This window comes from Solanum dulcamara, chromosome 6, assembly GCF_947179165.1.
Source record: "Solanum dulcamara chromosome 6, daSolDulc1.2, whole genome shotgun sequence".
Taxonomy (NCBI): domain Eukaryota; kingdom Viridiplantae; phylum Streptophyta; class Magnoliopsida; order Solanales; family Solanaceae; genus Solanum; species Solanum dulcamara.
The window spans coordinates 12,708,030-12,729,829 of NC_077242.1; the positions used below are offsets into that span (position 1 = coordinate 12,708,030).

General features: G+C 33.1%; 2 protein-coding genes across 5 annotated transcripts; both read right to left on the bottom strand.

Annotated features, from left to right (window-relative positions):
- Nucleotides 1-2,066: 2,066 nt before the first annotated feature.
- Nucleotides 2,067-5,856, bottom strand: LOC129892169 (malate dehydrogenase, chloroplastic-like). The gene is made up of 2 exons (XM_055967727.1): nt 5,714-5,856; nt 2,067-3,549 (listed from the first exon to the last, which is right to left on the bottom strand). Exon 2 carries the CDS (start codon nt 3,539-3,541, stop codon nt 2,303-2,305), a length of 1,239 nt encoding a protein of 412 aa, XP_055823702.1. The 5' UTR covers nt 3,542-3,549; nt 5,714-5,856; the 3' UTR covers nt 2,067-2,302.
- A 1,842-nt stretch (nt 5,857-7,698) lies between these two features.
- LOC129892064 (ribulose-1,5 bisphosphate carboxylase/oxygenase large subunit N-methyltransferase, chloroplastic) lies at nt 7,699-17,352 on the bottom strand. Of its 4 annotated transcripts, XR_008767256.1 has the most exons (13): nt 16,887-17,352; nt 14,363-14,565; nt 14,158-14,241; nt 13,286-13,343; nt 12,650-12,703; nt 12,336-12,407; nt 12,164-12,244; nt 11,635-11,807; nt 11,302-11,404; nt 11,083-11,214; nt 10,341-10,463; nt 9,831-9,999; nt 7,699-8,105 (listed from the first exon to the last, which is right to left on the bottom strand). XR_008767256.1 is itself a non-coding variant. In XM_055967600.1 (12 exons), the coding sequence occupies exons 1-12, from the start codon at nt 17,268-17,270 to the stop codon at nt 9,913-9,915; spliced, it is 1,515 nt and encodes a 504-aa protein (XP_055823575.1). In that variant the 5' UTR covers nt 17,271-17,352; the 3' UTR covers nt 9,728-9,912. The 4 variants fall into 4 exon arrangements, 3 of the variants coding, with proteins under 3 accessions (XP_055823575.1, XP_055823574.1, XP_055823576.1); XM_055967600.1 differs by lacking the exon at nt 7,699-8,105 and having other exon boundaries at nt 9,728-9,999; nt 14,363-14,526; XM_055967599.1 differs by lacking the exon at nt 7,699-8,105 and having other exon boundaries at nt 9,728-9,999.
- Nucleotides 17,353-21,800: the final 4,448 nt, after the last annotated feature.

Genomic DNA, 21,800 nt, shown 5'->3' on the forward strand with positions numbered 1-21,800 from the left:
ATTATTATTATTATTATTATTATTATTATTATTATTATTATTATTATTATTATATTGTTGGGATATCACTTTTTCATTATTATTTACCATAGAAATAATCATTGTTCCATAGCTTCAAATAGCTATAGCTTGTGACATAAAAGACTCTTTGGTTTCAATATACCAAAGGTCATCTAATTTGAAGCATAAAAAAATAATCTTGTAAAAGCTCTTGGTTTCAATATACTAAAGGTCAATATACTGAAGATCATTTGTTTTGAATTTGAAGCATAATAAGGGACAGTAAAGGTCATTTTCTTTGAAGTATGCTAAGGGTCATTTGCTTTGGTGTTCAATACAAATGTAAAATCATACACAAGTACAATCTCATTAGTTACTTATCCAAGCTTTACACAGTTTAGTCCATTAATCCAAATACAAAGTTTAAACACTTACTTCGATATTGCTCAAGTACTCAAGTTTGTTTCCTTCACATTGACAGGGATGCTTATTAGTTATTAATCAAACGCTCTTGGAACTTGTATTGTTTTACTGCTTGCAGTCACTCTGGACTACTTGATGAGGGTAGGATGTTTTTCAATAGTATGAGCAAAGAGTTTGGGATTTCATCAAACATTCATCATTATGGGTGTGTGGTTGATCTAATGGGTCGTGCAGGTATGGTTGATGAAGCTTACAACCTTATAAATTCGATGAAGGTCAAACCAGATGCAACTATATGGAGGACTCTACTAGGAGCTTGTAGAATTCATCACCAAGCTGACCTAGGAGAACAAGTCATTGAGCATTTGATTGAACTTGAAGCACAAGAAGCCGGAGATTATGTACTACTGATGAATATTTATTCATCGATGTTGTACGAGATCAATCAACAACTGAGGATAGCAGGATACATTGCTGAGACAATGTCAGAGTTGCACAATTTTGGTACGGAAGAGAAGCAGATTGCATTATCATATCACAGTGAGAAATTGGCTATTGCTTTTGGGGTTCTATCAACTCCCCCTGGCACGTCAATTAGAGTTGCAAAAGACCTCCGGATTTGTGTTGACTGCCATAACTTTGCCAAGTTATTCTCAGCAGTCCATAGTCGTAAAGTTGTTATTAGAGATTGAAACCGCTTCCATCATTTCAGATAAGGTCGATGCTCGAGCAATGACTATTGATAATTGTAAAATGTTTACCCAGTAAATTCTGGAGCAAAATGAAAGTTGGACTTGTAAAGATTTATCTTTTGAAAGGATGATGACAATGATATGGAATGTGGTGTATAGAACCACACTTTTAATATCAGAGTCCCATTAATCATGCATCAGGAGAACTCTAGATGTACAGGAAAGAGAGAATTCCATTGTCGTTGAATACAGCCTGAAGCTAGATTTAACTAGACCCATAGGCAGAGAGAGAGAGAGAATCTATAATATATGTCAAATAGCAGGATGCAGTTGATTTTGCTATGACTAAGTTGTGATCAGTATACTGGCTAAACTTTCCATGCTTATGGACAGAACTGAACGAGTTTCAAGCTGGGAAAACTGTTGAATTTGCCAGATGGAAGACAGTGACTGCAAAAGGACTGTGATCAAAGGGAGGTTTACATTGAACAAACGCAAACTGGCAAAGTGATTTATAATAAAATATCAAAGGACTGTTCAATTCCTTCAAATGGATAGAATTTTTATAGAGTATGTCATTCTAGTTGGAAATTGTAATATAGTGGCGGCAAGATGATCTTGTTCAGGTTGGGAGATTCAATTTTGAAGTTTTGAAAGAATTGGCTTCCTATTTAGGGAGGGGATTTTATTTTGTTACACTTATCTTGTTCAATATTGAAGAACCAAACAATTTAATCAATCAAATATGCCTCCATACCAATCAAGTAGCTCTTACAGGTACAAACATTGAAAAGAAGCTCTGTTGTAATATTCACTGTAAGACGCCAAAAATTGGGTAAGCAAAGTTAACAACGGGTTTAGAATACTCACTTTTAGCATAACTAAGTTTCAGAATAAATCGAAGTATTTCCTGAATTTTCATCACAGAAGAACCAAAATGACACGCTCAGATTATAGAGAGACAGACAGTTGATTTAACAAGAAAGAAGGAACATAATAAGAGTGCCTCAACATCGTCACTTAAAGAGTTTACACACCGGAAAGGAGATACAATTCTACAACATTATTGCTTGTTTCTCCGTAACAGAAGCACCTTTTAACTCAAATGCAAAACTGGAATTTGTTGATCATCATGAATTTTGCTAAATTACTTTATTCCTGTCATCATTTCTTCAGCTTGTAAATTTCTAAGCAGCTACAGGTTCTTTCCCAACAAAACCTGTACCTTTCTCAATGCTAGACTTCAATTCTGGCTTTAAAGCATCAAGAGCTTTCTGTTCATATTCAGTCAATCCTTGAAGGTCAGATGAAATCAAAGCCTCAACCCCATTCTTTCCTATTTTAATCCTTGAAGCAAAGAATGGAAGCTCTGATAGGTCAGACTGCACAAAAGCACACTCATAGACATCACCATCTCCATCAAGTGCGCGGAGAGAGGACTCAACAAATCTTGCAGCAGCGTAAGCCATGGAAAGTGTAGCAGACCCTGCACCAGCCTTTGCCTCCACAACTTCTGTGCCAGCATTTTGAATCCTCACAGTTAGCTCCTGTACTTCTTCGTCAGTGAAAGTAATTGAAGGTTTAGTCTTCGATAACAAAGGCAAAATGGTAATACCAGCATGGCCACCCACAACTGGGACATCTACGTCTATAAGCCTTAAATTTTTCTTCTGAGCAACAAATGTGTTTGCCCTGACTACATCTAGGGTGGTAACACCAAAAAGTTTTTTAGGATCATAAACACCCTTTCGCTTCAACACCTCTGCTGCAATTGGCACTGTGGAGTTGACTGGATTGCTAATAATGTGGATAAAAGCATCAGGGCAGTTATCAGCAACAGCCTCGACCAATGTCTTCACAATGTTTGCGTTAATGTTGAACAGGTCATCACGTGTCATACCTGGCTTTCTTGGAACACCAGCAGGTATGACCACCACATTTACACCTTTCAAGCAGTTGGCCAATTCAGATGCTCCAGTGAAATCCGAAACTTGGGAAGGAGTGTTGCAGTGACTGAGATCAGCAGCAACTCCTTTGACATTAGCTATATCATAAAGGTTCAGCTCTGAAACTAATGGTGACATCTTGACCAAAAGAGCCAAAGGTTGGCCAATACCACCGCTGGCTCCAAGAATAGCCACTTTGTAAGATGCTTGAGGCTGAACACAATTAACATATCCCTTGTTTTCTTTTTGGGCCTTTGGAGTAATAGATTGTTTAAGGGCAGCAACACTTTCTTTCCCAAGAAAGGACGATTCTGATTCACAGCGTACAGTTGTCGCAGCCTTCAAACCACTGAAACTCCTAATGCTGTTTTTGGAGTTGAATTTCACACCAAAGACTTTTGATTGTGATATTGAGCTCCCTTTGCAACCAAGAGATGTGGTTGAACCAACTGATAAAGTAGTTGCTGATGTTTCTGCCATTTCACACCCTGCAAAGAAGAAACGTGATGTTAATATTCTATCGATAATTTTTTAGGACATACCATACGATGCATGAGGGAGAATCTTCCTTATCTGATACATAAAAACATGTGACATTGCATAAATAAAGAATCAGTATTGTGCTTTATTCAGTTTCCCATAATAGATAAACTTAGTGGCCTTATTTCAATTTGACGTGCATAATAGAATTCCTTTCAACAACTTAAAGGAAGGAGGCAAGAATAAGTTTCTTATGGCTTCCGGCAAGCTACAGCAGGCACAAGAGCTTGGTTTAAAAGTGACAGCAGCATGTATAAGAGCAGAAATAGGAGTAAAGGAAAGAGCCATCTAAAAGGTGCACATCAAGTTAAATGAAATAGTCATCTCTTCCCTCAAGGAATCCAGGATATAACTGTCTCCCTCGAGACTATCACTTGAGGGATCTTAGTTCTAGTTTCTAAAACAATACTCAAGTACTAATTTTTTACTGCTCCGTAGCTGTATTATAACCCTGAGTATCACTTCCATTGTTCTCTTAACACTTCCTATTAACATCATTACCAAAATAATGCAATATTTTGACAGATAAGATTCACTTTCCTGTTCTAGATTTATAATATAGAGAGATATTACTATATTAGCATTTTTCAGAAAAAATATTGCACTAAAAAGGATAGCCTTGTAAAGAGTAAAGAGGAAGGAGAATATCCTTTTTTAAATTATCGAGAAATCACCGAGTGCCAATAGCTCAAAGTTTGACATAGTCTCTACTTAAATTAAATACCAGGCTTTTGTCCTTGACAAAGTTTAAAGCCAAGACCCGTGTCTAACTCAGGTATCACATACTACACCTTTGCCACTTAGTATTAGACCAAAGCCCGGGGACCTTAAATTCTTATTAAGAATTATAAGAAATTGATGTTTTCCCCTCCTAAATAATAGGTATAGCACATGTCACTTGATTGCGGAAACAAACCGAGTAAATATTTGGTTTGTGCAATAGAAAAGAAAACAAATGAACTAGGGGATGCATTTTTTGGGATTAAGGGACTCTAGGTCAACAAGCAGCTTGACAACACTTGGATAAAATCTGAATATTGATTGGATGAATAGTGTTGTCATGCCAAGGATCAGATTGCAACATCTGAAAGTGGGTTCAAAAGGTGTAGAACTGCAGCAGTGTCAAATGTTATTGCCATAGTAGGCGTTTGGCCATGCAATTTGGAGTTCAAATTTGAAGTTTTGATTTGAAATCATTGTTTTTGTATGACACTTGAACAAAACTTCAACTTCAATTCGAAATCTTGATTCCATATCTCACTAAAAGGTAGGATCCAAATTTGTGAATTCAACTATTTTAAAACTTAAAACTTGATCTGTAAGTTTATATTTTACAAAAAAAGATCTATAATTTTTAATTTTGCAAGAAACGACTGGGTCGACGTGAAGAGATTGTATGTACCTGTGAAAGGATTATATGAATGAATAACTAGTTATTACTATCGTTGATTTATTGGACTAGTGTATCTTTGTAAAATTATGTGTATATGAAAGTTTGTAATAGCATGTGATCGCAAACATTTATTTCTAAACAAACATGGAGATATGAGATTTTTTAATGTGGTGCCTAATGATATTCTGATAACTTAGTCCTTATTTATAGACTAAGTTTTGCTCATTCGGTAAGCTTGTAAGAATTTGGGAAGTTTTGATAGTTTACAAAATTATGGGACTTTCACGTTTATAAGAAAAAATACAACTTTTGAGATCTAAATTCCACGTCAACTTCAAATCAACCTGATATCAAATCATGGCCATAGGGGCCCTTAGAATAAGATGCAAAGATGAATGGGGGAGTATCTGTTTTGCAAAGATTGTAATTGCATAGATACAGCCAATCTAACAACCCCCAAAACCTAATCACAGAGGAATCAACGGAATAAACTAGGAAGTAAGCCAAAAAAAACCAATACATAATCACAGAGGAATCAAATGAATAAACTAAAAAGTAGGCCAAACTGTATAAAAATCAAGCGTGCAGATATTCATGGGTTGAGTATTCTCTCTTAAAACTGATAGAGGGGTTGTTTCCGAAAGAGAATCAGTAAAGAACACAAATCAATTCAACATTCGCTGGACTAGAAATCAATAAAAGGGCTAAGAAGTGTTTACCTCTCTTTCTGGGCAGCGAATCTGAGAGTTGACGAGAAGGAGACGAACGAAACTCCAACGAGATGAGATGTTGCTTAGGGATCTTCGCCGAGGTCGTTCTCTGGAGTCGTTTGTATGTATGATTGAGTTGTATTGTATGTGTATGTAATGTTGGATCTGAGTGTTGTTATGGGAATTTGGGGTTGGGCTGAATTGGGCCTGAAAAGGTGGATAATTTGGCCAATTTAATTAAGAATTTAACCAGAGTTGGATATAATTGGTAAAATTAGCTAAAAATTAAATAAAATGAATTAGTACTAATTAAAAAAAATAAGGTAACTAACTTAATTATAAACTAATTAGCTCAAATCATAAACTATAATTAAACTAACCTAATTAAATAAAATATTTAGTTTAAAACAATTTTTTTTGAGATGATTTCTAGATCATCATAAAAGGTAGTAATTAAATATATAATTTGAATATATATATATATATATAGAAAATTATAAAAATGACAAAATCATTTAAAAAATTCTTGAAAATATTTTGAATTTTATAAAAGCTAATTATTTTAAATTGTTTGAAATTGAATTAATCCATATTGTGGAGAGCCAAATTGGGTGTCAACAACATCGAGTTTATGTTAATATGAAAATATTCATCTTTTTCAATTTATATGGCATCAACAAAATACTTGACAATATTTCGATACTTACAATTCTAAATTTTCAAATGATCTCGCTCTCCTCAATGTAGCTTTTTACTTATTATTTTAACATTTTATTTAGTTCTTTATAACGTAGAACATAACTGATATTTTAAATTTAATATAGACGTAATGAATTATATAAATTAAAATATAAAAAATATTATCTTTAGCATAGATAGAGTTAAAAGGAGGTAGTGAAGAAAATAAATAGATAAATAAAGTAGATGAAGGAAAAATTGGGGTTGAAGAAAAGATAGAGGAAATAAATAGGGGAGAAGGTCATTTATGTGTACGATCAGTTTTTAATGTATGCATTAGCATGACTAAAAACATGAATATTTCCTCAAAAGCTTTTCTACATCCTTTCCACGTAATTGTGGAGGATATTTTTATAAACAAATAACTTTTTTTTTAGAATTTTAAAAATGTTCAAGAGAAAACTTGTCATTATTTTTCTAATAAAAGGTCACGTGACATACATGATTTTGCAAAATCGTATATCTTTTTTGTAATGACACAAATGAACCCCTTTTATTATGGCAGTGCATAGATGAGTCATCTATAATAGTTCGATGGCATATTTAAGTCTTTTTCCTTTTATTTTCACTTAAAACAATATTCAAGATTGTAAAAAAGAGTTTCAAATATATCTAAAAAACTATCTACCTTTTGCAAAATATATTGTAGAACATTGAATTAAATAATTCAAATCTTCATATTAATCAATAAGCTTTTTACAACAACATCCAAAATATATGGATAATATATTGCAAATACATGACTAACATCTTTCAATTAGAATTAATCCTTACTTTTATATTACTATGTAAGCTTAATCAAAGCATTTTATGTCATTTAAAATTACTATAATAATAAAAAAATTATGTCAATAAAAAAGACAATTCTAAATTATTTTTTTGTGTTATTTATATATATTTTTCTTATTAAAAGTGTATTTTAAACCACTAATTTTATTGAGACTTCATTGCCTCCCCTTCATTGAAATGTAATGCTTATGTGTTGGTTGTGTTATTGATAGCTATGTTATCAAATTTGAAGATTCTTGAGTTGGTTAGGATAGGTATGACTCTGGATTCAACTCTAGATTAAATCTTATCGGTTTTTGATTTTGTTGATTGATTTGTAGTTGAACTAGAAGGATCATGGCCAGTGCTATGCATGACCCTATATATTTGATTTTAAATTATTTTCATTGTAACAGTATAGCTTAAGCAACTACTTAGTCAAATGTCGTTGTAACATGGAAAGAACAGCACATTTTCATGTGCATGTATGAAAAAGGTAAGCCCATATATACCTATAAATAATATTAATAATGAAATAATAATCAATAAAACGCTAATTCATATTGCAGTTGGAATATATAACAATAACCAATAGTCTATGTGCAGTATGAGCATAGTTTTTTTTTTTTATTACAATAAGGTATAACACCCATGAATAAAATATTATAGATATATGAACTACAAATCATAAAATGCGCAATTAGCTTTTTTCTGTACGGAACTAAGTATGGTGTGAAGGATCAAATTCATAAATGTCAAATCCCAATAGAAATCTAACAAATAATTGTGAAATTCAAAAAAGTCTTCTTTTTGTCATCACTTATTCAAGAATCTTATTGTTGAAGACTTTCTTACTTTGATTGTGAGCATTGGAAATTTGATTTTGACAGAGTCCCTGAAATCCGAAATTATGATTGTGAGCATTGAAAATTTAATTTTGACAGACTCCCTAAAAGCATTGAAAATTTAATTTACGCTGAAGAAGGAATGTCCATTATTTCTTACTAAAATCAATACCGCAATCAAATATAATCACAACCCAACCACGGAAGAGTCATTGTTGTTTTTTTTCTTTCTTTTATTGTTCATATACACGCCCAACAAAATTGGCACGTGCAAAAGCTAACTCGGAATAGCTTTAGCTTTTTAGCAGAACAGTGAAAATGATCTGTGGCTGGTTTGAAGGACTTGTCAAGGTTTGAATATATTAAGGATGATTTTTGTTCAATTTATTTGTTGAAGATGTATATTAAGTTTTGGGTATAGTTAAAGAATGTTTTTGACCAAAAACTCTTGGTTCAGTAGTTATCAAATGAATTGTCTAGTTAATATTAGTAACAACTCTTAATTCTCTGTCATTGTTCATACAATTCTTTGTTGCCATATTGGAATAAAACAATAACCTTCTTTACTGTCAATTATAAATGAGTTTCAATAAAGAAAACGGGAACCACTATCATTGACAAAGATCACTTAACTCTACATCTAATTGTTAATATCTTGCTACTTCATTCATAACAACTCTCAATTCAGAAATAATCAGCTCATTTACCTCGATAAGAAAATTGAATAACTTGACTCACCATTATTATTAAAGTTTAATGGACTCAAAGTCTGTCACACCCAAGTCAATGCCCTAATCGGTCATTTAACTTGATAAAAAAAATCTGAATAACTTATCCCATCATTACTGTTAAACCTGCTCTGCCTATAGAATCACAAATCTAGTCATCACTTGACTTTAATGGACTCAAAGTTAGTCACACCCAAATCAACAACGCCCTAATCGGTCATAGATTTCGAAAATGAGCATTGAAACCTTTTCAAGTTGTGTTGGTCAATTCTCCCCTAGTATTCCGAGATTCAACTCCATTCTCGTGCAAAAATCCAACATTTAAGGGTGCATTCCACATTGAGAAAAAATGAAAATTGAGAAAAAATTCTATCATTGGCATTCCACATTGATTGTGTCATTCCACCATCCAACACACCTCATCTTCATCCCACTCCCACCACCCCACCTTCACTTTCCATATTATTTGTTTAGATTATAGACAAGTTTTTAAAATAACAATTTTTGCTTACGTACCAAACACAAGAAAATAAGTAAAAAAACTCTAGAGAACATTTTCCGTCATACCAAACACCTAGGGCAGAGCTACCCTTGAGGCCTTGCTCGAGGGGTGTCGAGCGACGCCTCTTCACCGAAAAATTACACTGGGTCAAATTTTGATTTTTATATGTGTGTGTGTGTGTTGACACCTCCCCTTAAATAGGCTTTATGGGGCCAAACCTGAATTAGTCGGGCCAATAGATTATGTACGGTAAAACTTCACAAATAGCCACTTCTCAACCCCCATAACTGAAAAATAGCCACTGTCATGGAGCTTCACATGTGAAATTTGAAACTCTTGACAATGGCTATTTTTCAAAGACAACCGAAAAGTGATCAATTGGCGCTATTTCTATGTACTTTACTAGATGGTTAAAAAAGAAATAGACACGTGGCAACATCAAAACAGTGGGCAAAAAGTTTAGAGATTACAAAAATTCTTGAAGCTAAGCTGGAAGGTACAATAGCAATTATACACCAAGAGAAGAGAGTACAATGAGCTTTTACCATTTGATCATTGAGACAGTGGCAAACTTTCTTGGAAACAGGAGGATTGATTTCAAAATCCAGGAAGAGTCATTCTTTTAAGTCATTTGAAAAAGTTCCTAAGTCCATCAAATAAATTCAGAGCCCTCAATTCTCCACTCCTTATGTCCCTCAATCTTCTCCTTAATATCTGGTATCATGTCATAAAAGTTCAGAATAAAGGTTACTGGTTAATAAGATTGATTAATCAAAGAAATTAATCAATTTGCAAAACTTTCATTTCCTTTTCTTCATTGCTTTCTTGGGTTTTAAAAGCATATATGATAAGCATAAACAATAAATTGAATTACAGCAAATTAGGATTTACGCAAAACACAAATATATATCTATCTTCCTATGTTTCAATAAAAGATGGGGTCATGAAATCATTAGGCTGTCGCAAATGAAGCATAGGTACTTACAGATACATAAACTGCATGTTATGGAGAGTTTTATTGGAAATTTGAAATGTGAAACAGAGTCTGTACTTACATATTGGCTACGATAGAGTATCCTTCGCTCACTTGAACACAGGTCAACTGCTAGCTGTTTCAGAAACACTCTTCTGTTTAGTTGCTTTGGATTCGTTACATCGAGATCCATTTCTCCACTTGCCTGTCACGAGAAGATTTGATAGTATAAAGCACCCAAGGATGTGACCTAGTGGTCAATGAAGTGGGTTGAGAACCATGAAATCTCAGGTTTAACGAGACAAAAAGCACTAGGTGATTTCTTCCCCTTTGTCCTAGCCTTAGTGGACCGAGTTACATGGTACCTGTTGTTGGTGAAATGTGATAGGTATCCCGTGGAATTAGTCGAGGTGCACGAAAGCGACCAGGACACCACGGTAATTAAAAAAAAAAGGTTTGTACATGCAGTAAATGCAGACAAAAAAGGTACACTTCTCTATATCATCTCTACAACCCATGTTAGTGTGACTAGTGGAAACATTCCTGTATACAAGCCATTTACAAAAAAGTAGAGGATACACACAAGAATATGGTCCTCTACAAATGACACATTATATTCTATACAACAGGATCGCCTTAGCTGCAGCAAAAGGTAACTAGAAACAAAAAGCTCCTCAAATATACAAAATCATTTTCAATCCTGCTAAAAGCTCTCTTGTTTCAATTTCTGCAGGACCACATGATGGCTAAGGAAGCAACATCCCATGCTGGTTCCATATTACTGTGATTATAGGACAGTAGTACCGAGGGAAGAAATTTACTACCTGAAGGAATTTGGAATACTTTGATATGCTAGATTCACAACTATCGAGAATAAATTGCAATGCATCTTCTTCTATTTCTGGGTACTTGATATCTTTCTTTGATCTTGCCTTATTTGATGCAGCAGCAGCCATCTGTAATAGACTTAGTTTTAGAATTTCTTCCCCGATTAAAGAATGTATTTCAAGTTTTCTAACTTGCAAAGTTGAGATTTATCGTACCTCTTCAAATTGTCTGCTCATGCTAGGTGGACTGACCACTAGATAAGCAAAAGCCATCAACTCCAGTGGCCAACCAGTGACTTGTACCGGAAAACATTCTGATCTGTTCAAGGTCAACGAGAATTTGAAAGTCAGTGTTTTCAAACTTAAACAACAAAAAGACACCAAAAGCTATGAAAACCTAGTGTTTTTTTTCTTTTTTCCTGATAACAAGAAACCATAGCGAGAAGGTTTCTACATTTTGTCAGAAATGACTTAAGTTAGAGAAATAATATATCCAAAAGTATCTATTTCACTGTATCATGGACCACCCCATATAACTGAAGTACTCACGCTGACAATCCATACTTCTTTAGAGCTTCCACCTTCTCCTTGTAACATTTATCAGATTTCTTAAGTGACAATGACACCTCAACTGAGTCAGTTGGATTGGTGCCTTCTTTAGGAACAAATCCATATGAAAGCAAAAGTTCTCCATTAGATTTCCTTCCATATGATATAAAAACCTGTACAATCAAAGCTTAAGGGTTATTTATGCAAAGGCATTTTCTATCATGATTATCCAAACCATCAAGTGGTTCTACGAGGATTGCTTTCATCATAAAAAGAATTACTGCATTATACGGATATAAAAGTTTATGTTGCGTACTTTAGCTGGGTTTATAAACAATAAATAAGGGTCTACCAAAAATTTCTGTTCAGCTAGGTTAATCAGAATATTGTTAGTCTATGGTTATCTCTAATCCACAGGGCAGTAGTTTTCTAATTTGAGTTCGCTATTGACATTGAGGATGGGGATATAGTAATTTTGGAAATAAAGTAAGTTAGCTAATCACTTATGAAATATCAAAATAATGTGTACCTGCTCACCTGGAAGATATGCCCTGTCCGTTGTAAAGACAATTCCTTGCGATGATTTATCATAGTCAAGAAATGTTTCCACCTTGAACAATTAAAATAGCTGAAAAAATCAGACAGAGAGTTGTATCATGTATGTCAAGTACAGACATTTTCACAGAAATGTTATTCACAACCTCACAATTATGATTCAGCATATCTGCCCAAGGAACCAACGCAACTCTTCCATCCATAGAGGGTAACCTGACCTGTGGTAAACAAACAAACCAATTTAGGAAACACAGCATAGCTTCTCATGAAGTAGATCTTTTGCGTTGAGCACAAGAGTGATGGCACTATCTCTTTTCTTTTTTAGTATATCATTTCTCTAAAGATACCACATCACAGTTTCTGCACTCAATTTCTACAAGTTTTTCTGTGATGCCTAAACATGAATGGCAGCACAAATCACAGAACAAGCAAATTTTGTGACTTCCATTATGTAACTCACCAAACGTGAGAAGAGAATTCCAAATGACCAGTTGAAAGTCTCTATGTTGAATATCTGCAATAACATGCAGCAGATTTTTTAATAAATATCATGACACTGAATAGAGCAAAAAATAGCAATAGGCAGTGTAAAGTCTCCACTCTCTAGTGAACTGTAAAAAAATAATGCCTCTCTCAACTTCTCCAGACAACCAAAATCATTGCCGGACGTACATTCTTTCCACAACACGTCAATCAGTTCTAGAAAGTGCTGATCTTGGTGAATAGAAGAAGCAGCATGATGATATATATTGAGCAGAATTAATTTATAAACCTCTTTTTCAGGATGGAAGTATGTAGAATCGATCTATTGTGATATAGGCACTCAGTTGAAAAGAAGCTTGGCCATTTGATTGCTCCACTTGGTCAAAGAATATGGTTATTGATGCAGAATCAAATCAGCATTGCCACAGGACAGTGTAGTCTTTCAGTTTGAAGCCAAAAGTATATTATATAAAATAGACTCCAGGAAATGTGAATCTCCATAGCATCTTATCACTTTACATAGACAAACACTTACCCCCAAGAAACAAAAAAAATGACAAACAGATAAATTTTATCCGGCCTCAAATATTAGCTGTCTATTATATTTATGTACCTCTTCAGGAAATAAATCGGGATGCTTGGAAAATATTCTGAGCCTTAAATCATTGTACCTGCATCATAGATCATGAAACAGATAATAGTTAGCAAGCACAACGATGATAAATAAATGAACACAACTTTTCTCAATGAAAATAAATGAACTATACAACACTTCTCTTCAGTTTTTGACAAATTCAGCTGTAATCCTTGTGATATAAGACTAATCATGTTTAACATTCAATTATTTCGGATGTGCACTTTTGGTCCCTAGCAACAGATTCTTGCAAATCCAATGAACAATAAACTGTTATACAATGTGACTGTAACATCATATGCTAAATGTGTGGTATTTTTTGGTACTTCTTCTTTGTGTCATGGGGATTGCAGTTTATTTGACATGTTGTTCATTCTTCTGATCTCAATGTTTATATTCCTCTTCATTAAAATAGTCCACCCTTACCGAAGCATGCAATGATTAGGTACAAAATAGTAGAGTCCATGTGATTGTGTATGAATGTGTTAGTGGAGAGACCAATGAGACATTACAAATAATTAGGGTAAAGTGTGCCCAGTCAGGTGACACACAAAGGTGGAGCCAGGTAGGGGATGAACCCCCTTCGGCGGAAATTACATTGTTTAAACATTGTTAAAATTATATTTGTATATAGTTAAAATTATTTTCTATGTATATATAGTAGATGTTGAATCTCCTTTGGCTTCTTCGTGTGTTTATTTTTAATATTTTAAACCCCCTTAGTGAAAATCATGGTTCACGATAACCAAAGCTAATTATTGAGTGACCAAAAGTAATTTTCCCAGAAAGAAGTAGGGTTAAAACTAGCATCAAATTATAACATCTGAGAAATTGACTAAAGAAAGCCTTACGTTCCAATGACGTTATTTATCCTTTCAATCGCCCTTTCTCTTATTTGTGATGCTTCCAAGTACCTATCTAGCTCTGATTGAGTCCTGAAAAGACATGAAGAAGCTGTAGGGGGACTTATTGAGCATGTACCATTTACGTTGTAAAGGATGAACTCTCAAGTCTTGACAAGATTTGGAGGACACCAAAATCAGTGAAAAGGCTTACCAGTATAAGAGAGAGTAAGGCTGCCTAGGCAAGGCAGATATGTAGTTGCTCCATCTTGAAGACTTCATGAGGCTTGCCTCACTTATTAAATATGTAGCAATAAAAGGCCAATCTGGTACATTGTATTGTTTTAAAACATTACCAACATCTGAATTGCTCCATTTCTGGCATCTCCAGCACATATCAAGACAAAGAAAAATCTTCTGTTGGTACCAAAATCCATAATTTATTTATTTATGTTTTTATCAAGTCCAAATGCATACTATTTTAGATAACAAAACTCAGAATCAAGATAATGGTAACTATATCTGTTATATTCTATACTTCAAGTATGTCCCTCCCATCTGATTTAATTGATTAGGAAGCTAATTATTGATCCAACCTGAAGGGCTCGTGCCTTCTCTCAAAAAACTGATAATGTTGAACATGTAAATTTAAGTATCTTACAATAGCCATTTTTAAACACATGCAAGACTGTCTCCCTTTGTTCATTTTTCATCTTAAGTAAACCAACTTACCACAACTAAAAAAGATGAAACAAAACATCTCATCTTGCAGTTACTTATGTTACTATAGAACCTACACTTACACATGTATAGCCTTAGTATCTAAACCAGCAACCCTAAAAGATTTTAATATATCTATTTCTTCCATTACCTCTAGTGATATACAATTATATAAGTAACAGTTAAGATCCATTTGTAGCCATTTTGTCTCCAAGCTGCACTAATAACTAGTATATGTCAGCATAAAAAAATGGTTAAAAATTCAGCGCTATGTTAAGTATAAGAAGTATCTGTTGTAGAAAGGATTCAACTTTATTTGTTAAGAGATATGATTCGGATATGTGTGGCTGGTGTAATCTTTTTGAAGACGGGAAATTCAGAGTATATGATAGATGTCATCTAGTTATGAACTCCTTCTAGCGGAGAGGGCTATTGTGCTCACACGAGTACACATGAATGTATGTATATGTGATGATGGTATCTCGCACACATGCATGTGTAGATATATGTTGTAGTTGGGATTAGAACCTGTTCTCAAGGTTTTTATACTACGCAACATACCACTCAACCGTCTCCTATAAGATAGGGGCTATAAACTATATAAGCCAGAGTTTCATAATTGAGGCAACAATCAGTGGCAACACATTGGCGTATTAGCAAATGACAACCGTGGAAGTCAAGGTGTACACTTTATGTCCACTTCCTAACAGTCCAACATAGATACCTAGCATGAGATACATTAAGATGTCAAGAAGTTAGGTTGAAGCATATCAACGTCCTGTTTCTAGACTAATTGACCTCCACCTAAATAGCTTCTATAGCAGGCAGGTAATGAAATTTAATTTCATGTGCACGTTTGTTCCTCATCCTTTCGTATTACAACAGTAAGTCCTTTAAACTTTCACTTATCTGCAGCATTAACAATTGATACCCATAGTGTACTTCATAAGTCGGGGCAAACTACATTTTAAGCCTGTAAACATGCTCCTTTAGTTGTTCACTGAAATTAGTCAATAAAGAGGATCATTTCAATTATAAGATTGGTACATTTCACTTTACATGCTCAAGGTTTTCACCTCAGTTGGTTACTCAAGCTCCTAGACCATGATGAGGACAGCACTAAAATTAGTCAAAATTCCCTCCTTGACTTCTCCCTGAACTTAGAATTTAGGATATCATTGTCATCAAACAATCCACGCTCATATGCAATTCTTCTCCATTTTGCTTAAAAAGAACTATTTAAATGCATCATTAGGAGTCCGACCAAGTTCATGTTAAGAAAATGGACCTTGGGCCTAACTCAATCTCAAAAACTAACTCGTGAGACAACAGTCTATTCCCTCAACCAATGTGGGGCACTGAACACTCCTGCACGACCAAAGACAAGTCATCTTGTGCATGGACAAAATAACATGGGCTAGGAAACAAATAATAAAGATGATTTTACTCCGATGCAAATTTGACTTGCGCCTAACTCAACACCAAAAGCTAGCTCATAAAATGAGGATTGATCAAATCCAGGTATAAAAGTGACAACAACAAATTCTCACATCCCCTCAAACAATGTGGGAATGGGACACTTGTGGGTCATTTTGAGAAGGTACAAGAGAAAATAATGCATGTATTAGTTTTGATATTATTAACCCCTTGTTTGGTACACTTTTTCAACTTATGCATAACTAACGCAAGTATTAGTTATACATCACTATTTGGTATTATCTTATGCATAACTAATGTATTAGCAATACCAAGGTTATTAATTCATGCACTAGCATGGTTAAAGATACAATTGCCCTGAAACTGTACAAAGCTAAAGAATGTGGAGGGTATTTTCGTAAACAAACAATTTTTTCTAGAAATCATACCATACATCAAACCAAACAATATAACTATAGGAGCATAATTAATTCTAGCATAACTAATCTCTGCAATACTAATACTATTTATTCAATATTATTGCTATACACCCTACCAAACGAAACCCTTACGGTTCAAGACAAACAAATGGATAAAATTACCGAGTCAGCGGTGATGACAAGTGAGGGAGGAACAAAAAGCAGTTTTTCCCCTTTCCTAATATTGTTGTTAGCAACAAGTCCTCTTTCTCCAACATCCACTCTTTGTATATCCATTTTCTGAGAAGGAAGCCCTGATTCCGACAACCATTTCTCCAAATTCGACGCATTTTCGAGAGAATCAGTCTCGCATCCCCATGGAATATTCTGAGTGTTTGTGGATTTGGTTGTTTCAGTAGTAGAAATTGATGAACAACGGATAACGATGTTGAGTCTATTTCTTCTGTACAATTTGTAGGAAGTAAAGTGGTAATTAGTGATTCCGTCTATTTTATGGGAGAAAGGAGGAAGAAGACATGATTGGAGGATTCTAGAAACTTCCGCCATCGATAGAGAAGAGAAGTGAAAAAGTAGAAGAAGAGTATTCAAGTGAGTGGAGCTCTTGCCTTATCTGTTCCAAGATTGACAGTTACAATTCATTTGAACGTTTTAAATTTCTTTCAAATTTTTATTATATTATAAATTATAAATTAATACTATTAATTAAAAATATTATATAAAAATCAAAGACAATGTCAAATACATACAATAAATATAGTCATATTTTATTTACATAAAAAATAGTCAAAATCATAAGAAATATACAGTGACTATACAATATAATTTGTTAAAAGTCATAGAAAGTATACACTGACTATGTAATATATATTATTTATACATAAGTTATACATTAAATATATATTGTGTTATATTATATACATAAAATATATACCGAATATATATATGAATATACACCGAATAGTTATTTTTTTATACTTAAAATGATCAAATGGTCATTTAATGTAATTATTCCTAAAAATTATCTTCTTTTTTTTCATCAAGTCATGTAACTTTATTTTGTTACTGTACAAAAAATTTTTCTTCTAACAATGTTAAAAGTTAGCCAAATACATAGGTAGCCCCTCTAACTTGTCATCACTTTTTATTTTGGAACTCTATCCTAGTGTTATTTTATTTTAACCTTTTAACTCCATTTTCTTATATATCATTTAAGCATAAAATATTAATTTTATTATTATTATTTTTTTATTTATGTTCTTCAACTATAGTTTTGCATTTTAAAAGTCGGCATCTATCCGTTAGTTTTCATAAAAAAATAATTAAAAGTTAACGGATGAACATCAATTTTTTTTTAAAATAAAATAATTTTTTCTTGAGAATTTCTCTGTATTTTTGCGTGTAAAAATAACCGACGTAAGTGCATCGTTTTCTTTCTTTAAAAAATTATTGGCATCTTGATGGAGTCTGTCAAGTTTTAACATTTTTTAGTAGTGTTGTTAGCAATGAACAAGAGTCTTTTTTTTTATCTGTATTGTAGATGAATTTTTTTTTATCGATTAAAAATAGAAAGCGAGTATTTGACTTATATTTATATAACCTGGATGATATGATAAAAATAAATATGTGATGTTATTTAATTTAATTGAATGTTGAAGAAAGATAACCGATGCACTTTTGTCGGTTATTTTTCACACAAAAATGCAAAGAAAATCTCAAAAACTAAGTTATTATTTTTAAGAAATTGATGTTTGTCCATCAATTTTTATTTATTTTACGAATATATTTTTAAAATGCAAAGTTATAGTTGAAGCATAAATAAAAATAAAAAAATCATAAAAATTAGTATTTTATGTTTAAATGATACATGAAAAATAAAGCTGAAGGGTTAAAAATGAAACAAGACCAAGATAGAGTGTCAAAATGAAAAGAGGACAATCTAGAGCTATTTTCTTCGATTTTCCATCAATTCTTGCAGCATAGACAAGTTAATTACTCACCCAACTTATAATTTGATTTCTTGACCTTAAATCTACGATAAAAAACTCATGGGAGAGTTTTAGCTTGAATTCATGATGGAAAAAACCCTGATTTGTGTAGAATAATCATGAGAATGGCCTGGGGGTTTAGGATTTGAGTATAATTCGGGTGTTTGTAGGTCATTGTTCATTGATTGTTGTGTTTTGTTATTGTTTTAGATCAAGAACAAGTCAGAGCATTACGAAAGGGGAAAGCTCAAGTTGTTTAGAATTTTCAAGGGTTGATTCGAGGTAGGTGATGGTTGTTGTTCCCGTTTATGTTATATGTGTTTGTCTACTGCTTCATTAATATTCCATGTATGATATATGATTAGGGAAAAGGCAAGAACTTATTTTGAAATAGTAAATATGGTCAATGGCAAGAAATGAATGTGTTATTTAGGTGTGCAAGTGTGTTTGCTATTCATTGTGGCTTAATTGTGACATGTGTTGATTATATTGTATCTAGTACTATGCCGATACATATTGTTTTTGGATTAGATACCACGTTAGTACATACTAATATTGATGGGTACCACGCCAATACGCACTATTATTGAAACGGATATCACGTCGGTACACTAACGGATGGAACGGGTACTATACCGGTACACTAATAATTTTTATGTGGGTTCCATGAGAGAATCGGGTTGACTGTTGTGTTGTGATTGTTTCATGTGTATTGTGTTTATTCATTCAGAGTAAAGATTGGAAGTCCAGATTGTGTGTGAACGGTCATTCGATTATATATTATTTGTTTTACTAAGTTATGGTTGCTTGATTCACATTTCATATACTGGAATTGACCATGTGATTATACCAGTACATTGCGTTGTGTACTAATACTGCAATTTCTATTTCTTTGTTGAGTATTGAGCATCTTCAGACGACTGTTGAGAGACCTCAACTATAGACTTTCACTATCTGAATTCAAGGGTGAACTATCTCGTGTAAGCTGTCGTGGATTCCTCTTACTTCTTTGTCCATCTTTTTGGATATTGACATTTAGACTTGATTGTGTTTTCTTGTTAGGGTTGCATCCTCATTTTTGTTAGACTTTGTTAGAATTTTGGTACTATGACTTTCAGATTCTAGGGGAAAAAAAATTCACAATGACTTTTATTAATTAATTGTGTTTATGGGGACTCAGTCGTTTTCATGTTAAAACTATTTTTCGAATATTTCATTTAAGGATTTACTTCATGTATGATTTTATGGGTTAAGTTGAGTTAATGGTTGGTTCACTGAAGGATTAGCAAGGGTACCACTTACAACAGATTGAATCATGACACATATACAAGATGATTATATTCATACATTATGTGTCTATCTTATTTGTCATGTAATTTTGCTAGAAAAATAGTTATAATTAAAGTTTTTTCAACAAGTTTTCAATAGTGCTCAACAATAGTTTGTTCCTTCTTTAGTTTTTATCCTTGTACATTTGACAAAACAAAAGGAACTGTTGAACTAATTTTGCTTGTCTTATCATATTTTCTTGCATTTTACACTGTATAATAGACTCTCATCTATAAAAGATGAATATAATTATAAATTTTCAAGTGAAAAAGGTTTAAATATGAGCCTCACAACAAAACAAGATTCAAGTAACGAAAAAAATATTGATTTTAAAGAAGAATGGAGAGAAAACCAAAAAGGCGAGAAAGACAAAGATGCTACAACCTCTTAAGATTGTCTAATTTCTTTGTAAGAGCTTCTTACGTAAATGTACAGGCGATAAAATAATTTCAACAAAAATGACCACTAATATATGTAATATATCGATATTGTATAAATATTATACAGTGTGTATATATAATGTATAACTATGCATCGATGATGAATATACATCCATATACATTATTTGTACAAAATTAATATATAGTAGTAGTTATCTTCCTCAATAAGTTGATTTTTTTTCAATTTTGATCAACTCAAATCTGCTCTAAACAGTTCCAATTTTTGGATATGGGCTTCCTCGATGTTTCAAATCTTTTGATATATGATTCACTCGAAATAATTCATATTTACGTCAAATCAAATATTAAAAATTAAATTATATTTAAATACAAATATATAATATTGTTTGTAGAACAGATAAAACTAATATGTGCATGATAATTGGTTTAGTTTGAAGGGTCATATATTAGTTAACACTCACTAATTAAAGCTCTCTCTCTCTTAATTTATATGACTCACTTTCCTTTTTAGTAAGTCCGAGAAGAATGATACATTTTTATATTAAGTAACCATTTAACTTCAAAATGTTCATTTGGCCAAAACAAATTACACTGCGTGCCCTTTCCTAGCCTAGGCCCACCCCCAAGAAGTCCAGAGTCTAATAGACTTAGGACCAAACTCATATATATATATATATACTATGATAGTATCATTCAATATTTGGGCAATTTTTTCTAAATATATGTTACGGTATTATTGAGGAATTTAGAAATGTCTCATTAAGGATTGAGGATTGACTTGGTAAAATAATGGTTGTTCCTCAATTATAATGTAACACCTTCTAAAATATTGTATATGGTGTTTCAATTCTCGACAAAAATAATACTGTGTTGGTATTTGGGCATAACTTTTCATAGTATAGTCCAAATTAGGTGATTCAAATTTTTGAATATTCTCAACGGCATCACCTAAAATTTTCATGACCATATTTTAAGATTCGAAGGATACGTAGGTCAAATAAATTAATTTTTACAAGACATGGTGTTGTGACAAAATGAAGTATTTGTAGAAGAAAAATCATATCTCACAGTAGGATGCTCCAAATCGGTTGATTCTTAATCGACATGAAAGTATACTTCTAGATCTACAATTCATATGAAGATACCAGATCCTAATTAGGAAGTTATCTTATTCAAACGCAGCTCCGAAAGAGGATATTCCGTTAAAACAAGGTTCATCTCAACAACCATGAAAAGATCTAGATCCATTTGATATCACTCATGACATCAATAATCCTCCATTTGACATCATCCATAAGATATCACAATCCTCCATTTCATTTTATTCATCAAGCTTTCTCAAGCAACTCTTCTCTCTATAC